The following is a 12,032-nucleotide window of genomic DNA, read 5'->3' on the forward strand; positions in this document are numbered from 1 at the left end:
TGTATTGGGTGGGAGAAACTTTGCAGTTTTTATTTTCTTTTTGAGTTTAGAAAACCCACTGATAAAATACTGATAGTAAAAACTAACACAGACCAAACTGATGAAAATCTGATCAAAGTCACATGTGAGAAAAATCACTTATGTCTAAGGGTAGGTACACACGTCAGTAAATGCTGCGGGTTGGACGGTGCGTACTTGCGCAGCATCCAGATGTTACAGCACAGTGGATGGGATTTCAAGAAATCCCATGCCCACTATGTGTGTACCGGCACCCGCGGCTTACCTGCAGAGACGGACATGCGGCGCGTCTTTCTAGACCGCAGCATGTCTATTTATCTTGTGGAGATGCGAGTCTTCGCAAGATAAATATCACCCATACAATGTACTGTATTGGATGAGGTGAATCTGAACGGTTCAGTGAAAACATACAGAATCACCTGCGATCAACAGCCGGCAGCGCTTTGGACGGAGCGGACATGTGCTGCCTCCAAAAGGGGGGCTGCTGCCTAATACACTACAGGATCTGCCTATGGGGGGTGCTGCCTAATACACTACAGGATCTGCCTATGAGGGGTGCTGCCTAATACTACAGGATCTGCCTATGGGGGGCGCTGCCTTATACACTACAGGATCTGCCTATGGAGGGGGTGCTGCCTTATACCACAGGGTCTGCCTATAGGGGTACTGTCTTGTACTATATTGAGGACTATCTGGCACATTATACTGTATGGAGGTTATCTATGGGGCCATCATACAGTGTGGGGATTACAGTGAAGGGGCCATCATACAGTGTTGGCTCCATCTAACAGTTTGGTGTCTACTAAGGGGTTAGAATACTGTGTGGGTGGTACTATATAGTGAGGGAGCATCATGCTGTGTATAGGGGAGCTATACAGGAGGAGACTCGGGACATTATTAAATGTAAAGTGGGCACTTATTGTTATAGGGGAACTCGGGTTACTGTGACTTTCAAAGGGGCACACAGGGCAATATTACTTTCTAGGGGGCAAAATATGGGCAGTGTTTTCTAGGGCACTTGCACCTGGAATTACTATATTATAGAGGGGGTGCTTTAGAATTTACACAGCAGGTGCAGTAATAGGGACATTTATGGCAGCAGCGGCTCAGTATTGGGGTATCAGGTGTAGTAACAGGGACACATACGGCAGCAGCGGCTCAGTATTGGGGTATCAGGGGTAGTAATAGGGACACATACGGCAGCAGCGGCTCAGTATTTGGGATATCAGGTGCAGTAATAGGGACACATACGGCAGCAGCGGCTCAGTATCGGGGTATCAGGTGCAGTAATAGGGACACATACGGCAGCAGTGGCTCAGTATTGGGGTATCAGGTGCAGTAATAGGGACACATACGGCAGCAGCGGCTCAGTATTGGGGTATCAGGGACAGTAATAGGGACACATGGCAGCAGCGGCTCAGTATTGGGGTATCAGGAGCAGTAATAGGGACACATATGGCAGCAGCGGCTCAGTATTGGGGTATCAGGGGTAGTAATAGGGACACATACGGCAGCAGCGGCTCAGTATTTGGGATATCAGGTGCAGTAATAGGGACACATACGGCAGCAGCGGCTCAGTATCGGGGTATCAGGTGCAGTAATAGGGACACATACGGCAGCAGTGGCTCAGTATTGGGGTATCAGGTGCAGTAATAGGGACACATACGGCAGCAGCGGCTCAGTATTGGGGTATCAGGGACAGTAATAGGGACACATGGCAGCAGCGGCTCAGTATTGGGGTATCAGGAGCAGTAATAGGGACACATATGGCAGCAGCGGCTCAGTATTGGGGTATCAGGGGCAGTAATAGGGACACATACGGCAGCAGCGGCTCAGTATTGGGGTGTCAGATGAAGTATTAGGGACACATACGGCAGCAGCGGCTCAGTATTGGGGTATCAGGGACAGTAATAGGGACACATACGGCAGGAGAGGCTCAGTATTGGGGTATCAGGAGCAGTAATAGGGACACATATGGCAGCAGCGGCTCAGTATTGGGGTATCAGGGGCAGTAATAGGGACACATACGGCAGCAGTGGCTCAGTATTGGGGTATCAGGTGCAGTAATAGGGACACATACGGCAGCAGCGGCTCAGTATTGGGGTATCAGGGACAGTAATAGGGACACATGGCAGCAGCGGCTCAGTATTGGGGTATCAGGAGCAGTAATAGGGACACATATGGCAGCAGCGGCTCAGTATTGGGGTATCAGGGGCAGTAATAGGGACACATACGGCAGCAGCGGCTCAGTATTGGGGTATCAGGTGCAGTAATAGGGACACATACGGCAGCAGCGGCTCAGTATTGGGGTATCAGGGACAGTAATAGGGACACATGGCAGCAGCGGCTCAGTATTGGGGTATCAGGAGCAGTAATAGGGACACATATGGCAGCAGCGGCTCAGTATTGGGGTATCAGGGGCAGTAATAGGGACACATACGGCAGCAGCGGCTCAGTATTGGGGTGTCAGATGAAGTATTAGGGACACATACGGCAGCAGCGGCTCAGTATTGGGGTATCAGGGACAGTAATAGGGACACATACGGCAGGAGAGGCTCAGTATTGGGGTATCAGGAGCAGTAATAGGGACACATATGGCAGCAGCGGCTCAGTATTGGGGTATCAGGGGCAGTAATAGGGACACATACGGCAGCAGTGGCTCAGTATTGGGGTATCAGGGGCAGTAATAGGGACACATACAGCAGCAGCGGCTCAGTATTGGGGTATCAGGGGCAGTAATAGGGACACATATAGCAGCAGTGGCCAAGTGTTGAGGTATCAGCAGAATGAGGAGTTTGTGCAGGTTGGGAATAGATGGTGATGGGGCTGGTATGTGAGAAGTGAAACGTGTCTTTGTTGTATTCTCTGCAGATGAGTCCTGGCTGGAAGAAGTTGTCATGTCGGTCTGGGCCAGATGGAAAAGAAGGGAAAAGTGACGATTCCATCAGAAAGATCGTCAGCGGTAAGACATTATCTGTAACTGTGCTGTGATCTCTTTATGTTCTGTAGGACTGTATTTACCATTGACCGCATGGTGGTAATATCTATGTTGGTTCTCCTCCACTATTAGGGCGCGTCACCGAATTGTAATCAAGGTTACCTGGTTAGGGGCCCGCTCAAAAGCTTCGCCCCCCCCTGAACAAAAACCCTAGCTACGCCTCTGGTCTGTAGATATCATAAATGAGACCTAAGAGCTGGAGGAAGGAACCTATATAGGACCAAATATATCGCACTTCAAAATCCATGGTGCTATTTGTCCATGTAGAGTTTTATTATTGTCAGCAGCACAATAATGTTTACATCTGCCACCGAAAAATGAGTATTTCAATGTCTATAAAAATTGCAGTTAAACAACATACAAACGTGGTTGTCATTTATGAGCAGACATGTTTAGAAATGCAAGCGGTCTGATACTAATATTTATTGGCCCACCTTATCATTGGCTGTGTAAGAGGACCTTAACGGGAATAAGTCACCAAGTTTTTCCCACATAATCTGAGAGCAGCAAGACAGAGGTCCTGATTCCAGCAATGTGTCACTTACTGGGATGCTTGCTGTAGTTTTGCTAAATCACTGTTTTATTATCATGAGATAATAATAATAATAATAATAATAATAATTTTATTTATATAGCGCCAACATATTCCGCAGCGCTTTACAAATTATAGAGGGGACTTGTACAGACAATAAACATTACATCATAACAGAAATACAGTTCAAAACAGATACCAGGAGGAGTGAGGGCCCTGCTGCTCGCAAGCTTACAAACTATGAGGAAAAGGGGAGACACGAGAGGTGGATGGTAACAATTGCTTTAGTTATTCGGACCAGCTATAGTGTAAGGCTCAGGTGTTCATGTAAAGCTGCATGAACCAGTTACCTGCCTAAGTATGTAGCAGTACAGACACAGAGGGCTAATACTGCATAAAGTGTATGAGAACATGATGCGAGGAACCTTTTTTTTTTTTTTTTATTATAAATAGGCCACACAGGGATCGTTAGGTTAATGCATTGAGGCGGTAGGCCAGTCTGAACAAATGAGTTTTTAGGGCACGCTTAAAACTGTGGGGATTGGGGATTAATCGTATTAACCTAGGTAGTGCATTCCAAAGAATCGGCGCAGCACGTGTAAAGTCTTGGAGACGGGAGTGGGAGGTTCTGATTATTGAGGATGCTAACCTGAGGTCATTAGCGGAGCGGAGGGCACGTGTAGGGTGGTAGACTGATACCAGGGAGGAGATGTAGGGTGGTGCTGAGCCATGGAGTGCTTTGTGGATGAGGGTAGTAGTTTTGTACTGGATTCTGGAGTGGATGGGTAGCCAGTGTAATGACTGGCACAGGGTAGAGGCATCGGTGTAACGGTTGGTGAGGAATATGATCCTGGCTGCAGCATTCAGGACAGATTGGAGCGGGGAGAGTTTTGCAAGAGGGAGACCGATTAGTAGAGAGTTACAATAGTCCAGACGAGAATGAATAAGTGAAACAGTCAGAGTTTTTGCAGAGTCGAAATTAAGAAAAGGGCGAATTCTAGAAATGTTTTTGAGATGCAGGTAAGAAGAGCGAGCCAGTGATCGGATGTAGGGGGTGAATGAAAGGTCAGAATCAAGGATGACCCCAAGGCAGCGGGCATGTTGCTTTGGAGTAATGGTGGAGATAATCAGTATTGGCACCTGCTGTCATGTAGTCTTCCATATTCATTAGCTCTGTATAACACTGCCTCCACCACTGATTGGCAGCTTTCTGCCTATGCACAGTGTACACATAAAGCTGCCAATCAGTGGTATGGATGGAGTAACACAGAGCTCATCATTCAGAGAACTGCTAGATCTGCAGCAGCCCAGAAAATGACAAATCTCTGAAATCAGGATGTCTGCCCTACATCATGATGCTGTCAGATGGGCAGCAAAAACCTGATGACAAATTTCATTTCCAGGGCATCCTGTGGTAAGATCAAACCCTGCTAAGATATTTATATGGGCTTGTCCGTTATAGGAAGCTGAATAAAATGATGTCATGATATCTGATCTGATGTCTTATTTCAGAGGAATCAATATTTTTCTTATATGTAAAGGAGCTGTTCCAAGCTATGGGTCGGATGCTGATCTGCATGAGAATCTGCCTCCAGAGATTATTATAAATGAGAGGGGTAAAAACGGTAAAGAGAGGGGCGCAATAGCGCAGTTACCAAAATAACAATTAGTTTGCTGTAAGGTAAAATTCTCACCTTTCCACGTTGTGAGTATGCACAACACATATAGTAAGTATGATAGGAGGGCTGCAGATGGCACCGCACCCGCGAAGGATCTTCAAGAAATTCTGGATAGGATATTCAAGATGCCGACAATTCCGCGCTCCTCCATAGATTGGCTATGTACCGGAGGAAGTGGACAGGACGTTCCGCAAAATGCATAGTTTTATAGCCCTGAATAAAGTATGCAACTCTTCTGAACTCTGTGATTCCCTTGCCTGATTTTGGGGGAGCGCAGAATTGTCGGCATCTTGAATATCCTATCCAGAATTTATAAATGAATGGGGGAATTACCAGTGTTGTATGTAATGGTTACCAGTGTGATGGCCGCTCTCTGCTCTCCAGATCTCACTGCAGAGCTGTGTGTGATTACACCTGACACATCTGCAGGTTCCCCTCAGCTTCCAGTTCACAGGCTGACAGGGCTACAATATTGTTACAATACAGCAGAGCTGTGAGAGCTGCAGCTGCTACGGGGTGTTTGTAAGGGGACAAAGTTCAGTTCTGCTGTTCTGTGTTAGTTACATATCTCACACTGGTAACTCCCTCTTTCATTTACAATAATTTCTGGAGCGAGATTCTAATGCAGATCGTTGTCCGTCCTACAGCCCTGAACAGCTCATTTACAGTTATATGAAAAAGTTTGGGCACCCCTATTAATCTTAAGCTTAATGTTTTATAAAAATTGTTTTTTTTGCAACAGCTATTTCAGTTTCATATATCTAATAACACAGTAATGTTTCTGCCTTGAAATTAGGTTTATTGTACTAACAGAAAATATGCAATCTGCATTCAAATAAAATTTGACAGGTGCATAAGTATGGGCACCCCACCAGAAAAGTGACATTAATATTTAGTAGATCCTCCTTTTGCAAAAATAACAGCCTCTAGTCGCTTCCTGCAGCTTTTAATAAGCTCCTGGATCCTGGATGAAGGTATTTTTGACCATTCCTCTTTACAAAACAATTCCAGTTCAGTTAAGTTTGATGGTCCCCGAGCATGGACAGCCCTCTTCAAATGATCCCACAGATGTTCAATGATATTCAGGTCTGGGGACTGGGATGGCCATTCTAGAACAGTGTAATTGTTCCTCTGCATGAATGCCTGAGTAGATTTGGAGCGGTGTTTTGGATCATTGTCTTGCTGAAAGATCCATCCCCTGCGTAACTTCAACTTTGTTACTGAGTCATGAACATTATTGTCAAGAATCTGCTGATACTGAGAGGAATCCATGCGTCACTCAACTTTAACAAGATTCCTGGTGCCGGCATTGGCCACACAGCCCCAAAGCATGATGGAACCTCCACCAAATTTTACTGTGGGTAGCAAGTGTTTTTCTTGGAATGCTGTGTTTTTTGGCCACCATGCATAACGCCTTTTTGTATGACCAACAACTCAATCTTGGTTTCATCAGTCCACAGGACCTTCTTCCAAAAAGAAATTGGCTTCTCCAAATGTGCTTTTGCATACCTCAGCCGACTCTGTTTGTGGCGTGCTTGCAGAAACGGCTTCTTTCGCATCACTCTCCCATACAGCTTCTCCTTGTGCAAAGTGCGTTGTATAGTTGACCGATGCACAGTGACACCATCTGCAGCAAGTTGATGCTGCAGCTCTCTGGAGGTGGTCTGAGGATTGTCCTTGACTGATCTCACCATTCTTCTTCTCTGCCTTTCTGATGTTTTTCTTGGCCTGCCACTTCTGGTCTTAACAAGAACTGTACCTGTGTTCTTCCATTTCCTTACTATGTTCCTCACAGTGGAAATTGACAGGTTAAATCTCTGAGACAGCTTTTTGAATCCTTCCCCTGAACAACTATGTTGAATAATCTTTGTTTTCACATCATAAGTCAGTTGTTTTGAGGAGCCCATGATGCCACTCTTCAGAGGAGATTCAAACAGGAGAACAATTTGCAAGTGGCCACTTTAAGTAGCTTTTCTCATGATTGCATACACCTGGCTATGAAGTTCAAAGCTCAATGAGGTTAGAAAACCAAAAAAAGTGCTTTAGTAAGTCAGTAAAAAGTAGGTAGGAGTGTTTAAAACAAGAAAATGATAATGGTGCCCATACTTATGCACCTGTCAAATTTTGTTTGAATGCAGATTGCACATTTTCTGTTAGTACAATAAACCTCATTTCAAGGCAGAAACATTACTGTGTCCAACAGTTATTAGATATATGAAACGGACATAGCTGTTGTAAAAAAAAAAAACTATTTTTATAAAACACTAAGCTTAAGATTAATAGGGGTGCCCAAAGTTTTTCATATAACTGTAAATACTTTATAAGAAATATGTGAATTTCTCTGGAATAACATCAGCTTGCAGATATAATGGTCTCATTTTATTCAGCTTCCTATGACCTACATGCTCTAAAGCATGAAATTCAGAAAAAGAAGATGCCTCAGGGCAGTAGCAATAAATCAAAAACACCAAGATACTTTACAAATCCATAATCCCATATATATATATATATATATATATTATATATATATATATATATATATAATATATAATATATATATAATATATAATATATATATATATATATATATATATATATATATATATATATATATACACACACATATATTATATATATATATGTATATATATATATATATATATATATATATATATATATATATATATATATATATATATATATATATATATATATATATATATATATGTGTGTGTGTACTGAATGTGTTGCATAAATTATGTATATGCAAAAATGATTACTTGGATGAAAGATAAAAAGGAGCCTTCAACATTGCATTAATAAGAACACTGATTGCCTTACCCTTCATGGAACACGGGCACCCCAGGGTGATACACACAGCTTGCTATGTCACTCTCTGGCCCTTGGTAGACCTGTATAAGAAGACCAGACTGTGTCCTTTGCTCATCGCCCACACCGCTGTGTTACCGTACTAGAGGAATAGGACTGCTCACCTCCTTACATCCTGAGTGCTTACATCTTGTCCCCGATAATGTTACTGAAGTGTCAACTGAAACCAGAAAATCATTTCAATAATTGTGCAGTCAGATACAAAGCACTGAAATAATCCATAACACTTTCGCAGACCTTTGTTTTCTGATTCTTTATGTGACTGCAATGTGAGCTTCTCCAATTCTTGCTCAAGTGATCGAGAAACTTTGAGCACAAGAGGATTCATCTGTTCCTGTGTCCTAAAAGTAACCAAAACTGGGCAATGAGCTTGTGTTTGTTCTGCAGAATAGTATTTCATACTTTCTTCAGCTCAAGAATTGCATTCCGTTCCCAATTGAGGCTATGTTAATGTTTAAGACAGTTGGTGATATTACAGATATACAGTCTAGCCATTCACTTTCGATAAGTGTTAGCCAAAAGCTACTCTTCACGGTTTCTCTCACTGCAACTTGCTACTAATTGGTCTTCCTCTTTCTGTCCTACGTTGATGCCTCCGACATGTGCCAGTCAGTGCACTGGTTACTAGAGAGGAGCGAATACATTTGAGTGAAATTGAATTCACCTAAAATTTTTTACAAAAATCCATATAGTCAAAATGCGGATCTTTTTAAATTCAGCCCAATAGCGTCCACTGGCCACCAATTTTTTTGAACTATAATGCGCCATCCAAAAAGGTTTAAAGCTAGAAAATCAATTTACTCACCACTGACTTCCCTTTCGTGAAGGAAACTTCATCACCCCCCCCCCACTGTGCCAGGTATTCTGAGTGTCATGGCACCCAAGAGGGTTTGATGCCCAGGAAGTCGAAGCGTACATCATGACAGTGATGACCTCCCGTGAGAATGCGCAGAACCCTCCCAGACATAATGACATCCAGAAGACCCAGCACGATGCGGGAGATGGGACGATTCCATCATGATCTGCTCCACACCCTCTATGCACTGAGTAGCCTTTTGTATCTGTACTTATAGAGATACTGGTTGATGGCCAGTTTATGCAGCTCTACTGGAATACCCTTATTTATTATAATGATGGCTAGACCATACACGACTAGGAGTTCTAACAATTGGTCCTTGCCAATAGTGTCCAGTTTGGACATCCTTCATCAGATCTACATAACTGCCTAATGACTTGTGGCATAAAGTCTACCATACACATGATGGCTTATAGTCAAATGATCAATCAGCTAACAGCGATTCCCCTCATTACCTCGGTCTCTCCTTTTGCATTTTTTCTGCAGATTTGGGACCTTGTACAATGATTTCTGTACATGATTTGGATCCTGGGCCATCAGATGCGTTTTTACTTCCAGAAATGTCGGGCTTTACGGGTTCAGCTGGTTTCTCATTGCTGTGAAAACCCTTCGTGCAGCCCTGGAATAGACATACCAAAAAAAAAATGGGAATGCAACATTATGTATCATATTGTAAGAGGGTGAACTGTAGTCCCACTGAGAGGGCACTAGGACCCTGTGGTTTTTGCCTATTGCAGAAGAGAACAGACCGTGCAAAACTCCCAGAGACAATGTGTGCTGCTGGGTGGGGTCTAGTGTCTCGGGTGTAAAGTGAAACTAGGAAGTGAGAGCTGAGAGAGAAAAAGGCGGGAAGCAAAGGCAGAAGCTGCTGTGATATCTTAAAGAGAGACTGTGTGTGGATTTACTGCAAGTGTTTTTGGAGGAAAAGAAGCTTTTGAGAGACTTTTTGTTGCTAACGTTCCCCTGGAGAAGAACTAACCTTTTGTTTAACTCTGTGAGAGACTTGTGAGGCTAACGTTTCCTGGAGAGGAGTTAACCCTTTATTTAACAAAAGACTGAGACTTTACTAAGAACCCAGTACGTATTTGGAAGTCTGTGGATTCCCTGTGCATTGAGTGGAGAACCAAGTCTGGACAGACTGCTGATACAGACGGATTGTCGTGGAAGCATTCCTAGGAGCTACAGAAGCAGAGACAACATCGTGAGACCACTAACTAAGTCCCCGGCGTTTGGGCTCGGCATCAGCCGACAAGACAAGAGGAGTTTGCTGTAACTTATTGGCGCTGAAGATCTGAAATGGCTGCAGCCTGTGCGGATTCCTGCCTGAGAGGAAATCCATCTCAGGATACGGTACCATAGTTATAGATACCCGGGTATCTCTGCTCAGAGTGTTAAATTGTTACTTTAGAGGTGTATCTTATATTAGAGTTGTGTAAGTTATACTCAATGTGCCATTCCAGGGGCTCCCTTAATAACACTACATTCAATTTACACTTGTTCCTGTTTTTAGTTGCCTGTTAGGTAAATTTCTTACTAGTCTGTTGTAGTACACAGTTCTCAGGAGACCTTGGAGTGGCACAGTGATTTCAGCTGCTGCTGAATTAGTGTATCTTTGGGGTGCATCTGTCTTAATATTCTCCATATTACCTTGATTATTTTGCCTTTGAGTAAATACCGTTGGAGATTTCTGCCTTGGTCTTGGTTTGTGACTCACTGGATCTTATTCGGACCTCTGGTCATTACATTTTTGGCGTAGTCGGCAGGATCCAGTGTTTGTCATGGACGAGGGCGAGGGTGGAAATGACCCCGCTGTATCCGCATCCTCCTCGGGGGTTGGGGTTCCCCTGGCAGCCGCGGCGACTTCGGGAGGGTATGTGCCTGTAGGAGCTTTACTTCAGCACATGCCGAAATACGATGGGCGCAATATGGCGTTGCAAGATTGGGCTGAGAGAATCCGGAGTATTCTGCGCATGTGTAATTTGACCCCCGCGTTACGTGCTGAGCTGGCATTAAATGCACTGGAGGGTGATATTAGGCGTATGGTGATGGTGCGCCCAGAATCAGAGAGGGATACATTAGAAAAGATTTTGGAACTGTTAGAGGGGAGTTTGGGGGGCCGAGCGCGCGTGGCCCAGCTTCGGTCCCTATTCTTTAATCGTCCCCAGAGAGAGTGTGAGTCCCTGATGCAGTACTCTAATATTTTGCAAGAGATGTTGAATGAGATGCAGCGACTAGACCCGGGGGCCATGGGGGCATTCCGGGAGGTAGACCGCTTGCTCCGGGACCAATTCATCACCGGTGTAGCCAATAGGCTTCTCCGGGACAAACTGTTGGAAATGGCCCGGGTTGCACCAGAGTTATCTTTCTGGCAGATTTACCGAGCTGCAGTGGAAAGGGAAGAGAAATCGGCCTATGTTCCCGAGGGGTCAGTGAACAGTGCCCAGCTGGAGGAAGGTGGTTCATCAGGGTCGGGGGGAGAGGGGCTGGTAAGCGTGGTACAAGCTCTGCGTGCTGAGGTGAAGGAGTTGAAGCTGAAATTGTCTCAACTGACAGTTGATCCCGCCTCTACCCCCTCGCGGAAACCTCCTGCCTCACCCCCTGGAACGGTGACCCCGCAAATGGCCAGGTCGTCCTATCAGAATGAGTCAAGCCCTCGCCCACGAGGAACAATCACCTGCTGGAAGTGTGGCCGCCAGGGACACATCTCGCGTTACTGCCGGGCGCTTACAGCCCCAGAAACCCCGTCGCCGGCTTTAAACTTCCGGCCGCTGCCATGAGAGGGCAAGCAGCAGCGGCCCCACCCACACAAAGCCCTCGACGGAATGAACAAGATTTGTTTGCATGTAGTCCAGTGATAGAAGCAGAGTTTGAAGGGCGGAAGATGAGGTGCTTGGTTGACACGGGATCCGAATGTACTATAATGCCTCTAGAAGTATATGAGAGATACTTCAGTCGACTAGTGATTCCAGAGGATGGCCGAGTGATACGACTGACCGCCGCAAATAATGGTCAATTGTCAGTAAAAGGGATCGTGTGGATGCAACTAAAAATGTTTGGTCA

At 44.8% G+C, this 12,032-nt stretch overlaps 1 protein-coding gene across 3 annotated transcripts in view; it reads right to left on the reverse strand.

Moving 5' to 3' along the window:
* The window catches only part of ITGB1BP2 (integrin subunit beta 1 binding protein 2), a 75,212-nt gene that overhangs the window by 7,897 nt on the left and 55,283 nt on the right, over nucleotides 1-12,032 (reverse strand). For all 3 annotated transcript variants that reach the window (XM_069747272.1, XM_069747271.1, XM_069747270.1), the window contains 4 exons: nucleotides 9,428-9,591; nucleotides 8,354-8,457; nucleotides 8,221-8,276; nucleotides 8,069-8,139 (listed from right to left, as the gene is read on the reverse strand). In XM_069747272.1, the coding sequence (XP_069603373.1) occupies nucleotides 8,069-8,139; nucleotides 8,221-8,276; nucleotides 8,354-8,457; nucleotides 9,428-9,591 (395 nt within the window). The remainder of the gene's footprint in view (nucleotides 1-8,068; nucleotides 8,140-8,220; nucleotides 8,277-8,353; nucleotides 8,458-9,427; nucleotides 9,592-12,032) is intronic.

This window comes from Ranitomeya imitator, chromosome 2, assembly GCF_032444005.1.
Source record: "Ranitomeya imitator isolate aRanImi1 chromosome 2, aRanImi1.pri, whole genome shotgun sequence".
Taxonomy (NCBI): Eukaryota; Metazoa; Chordata; class Amphibia; order Anura; family Dendrobatidae; genus Ranitomeya; species Ranitomeya imitator.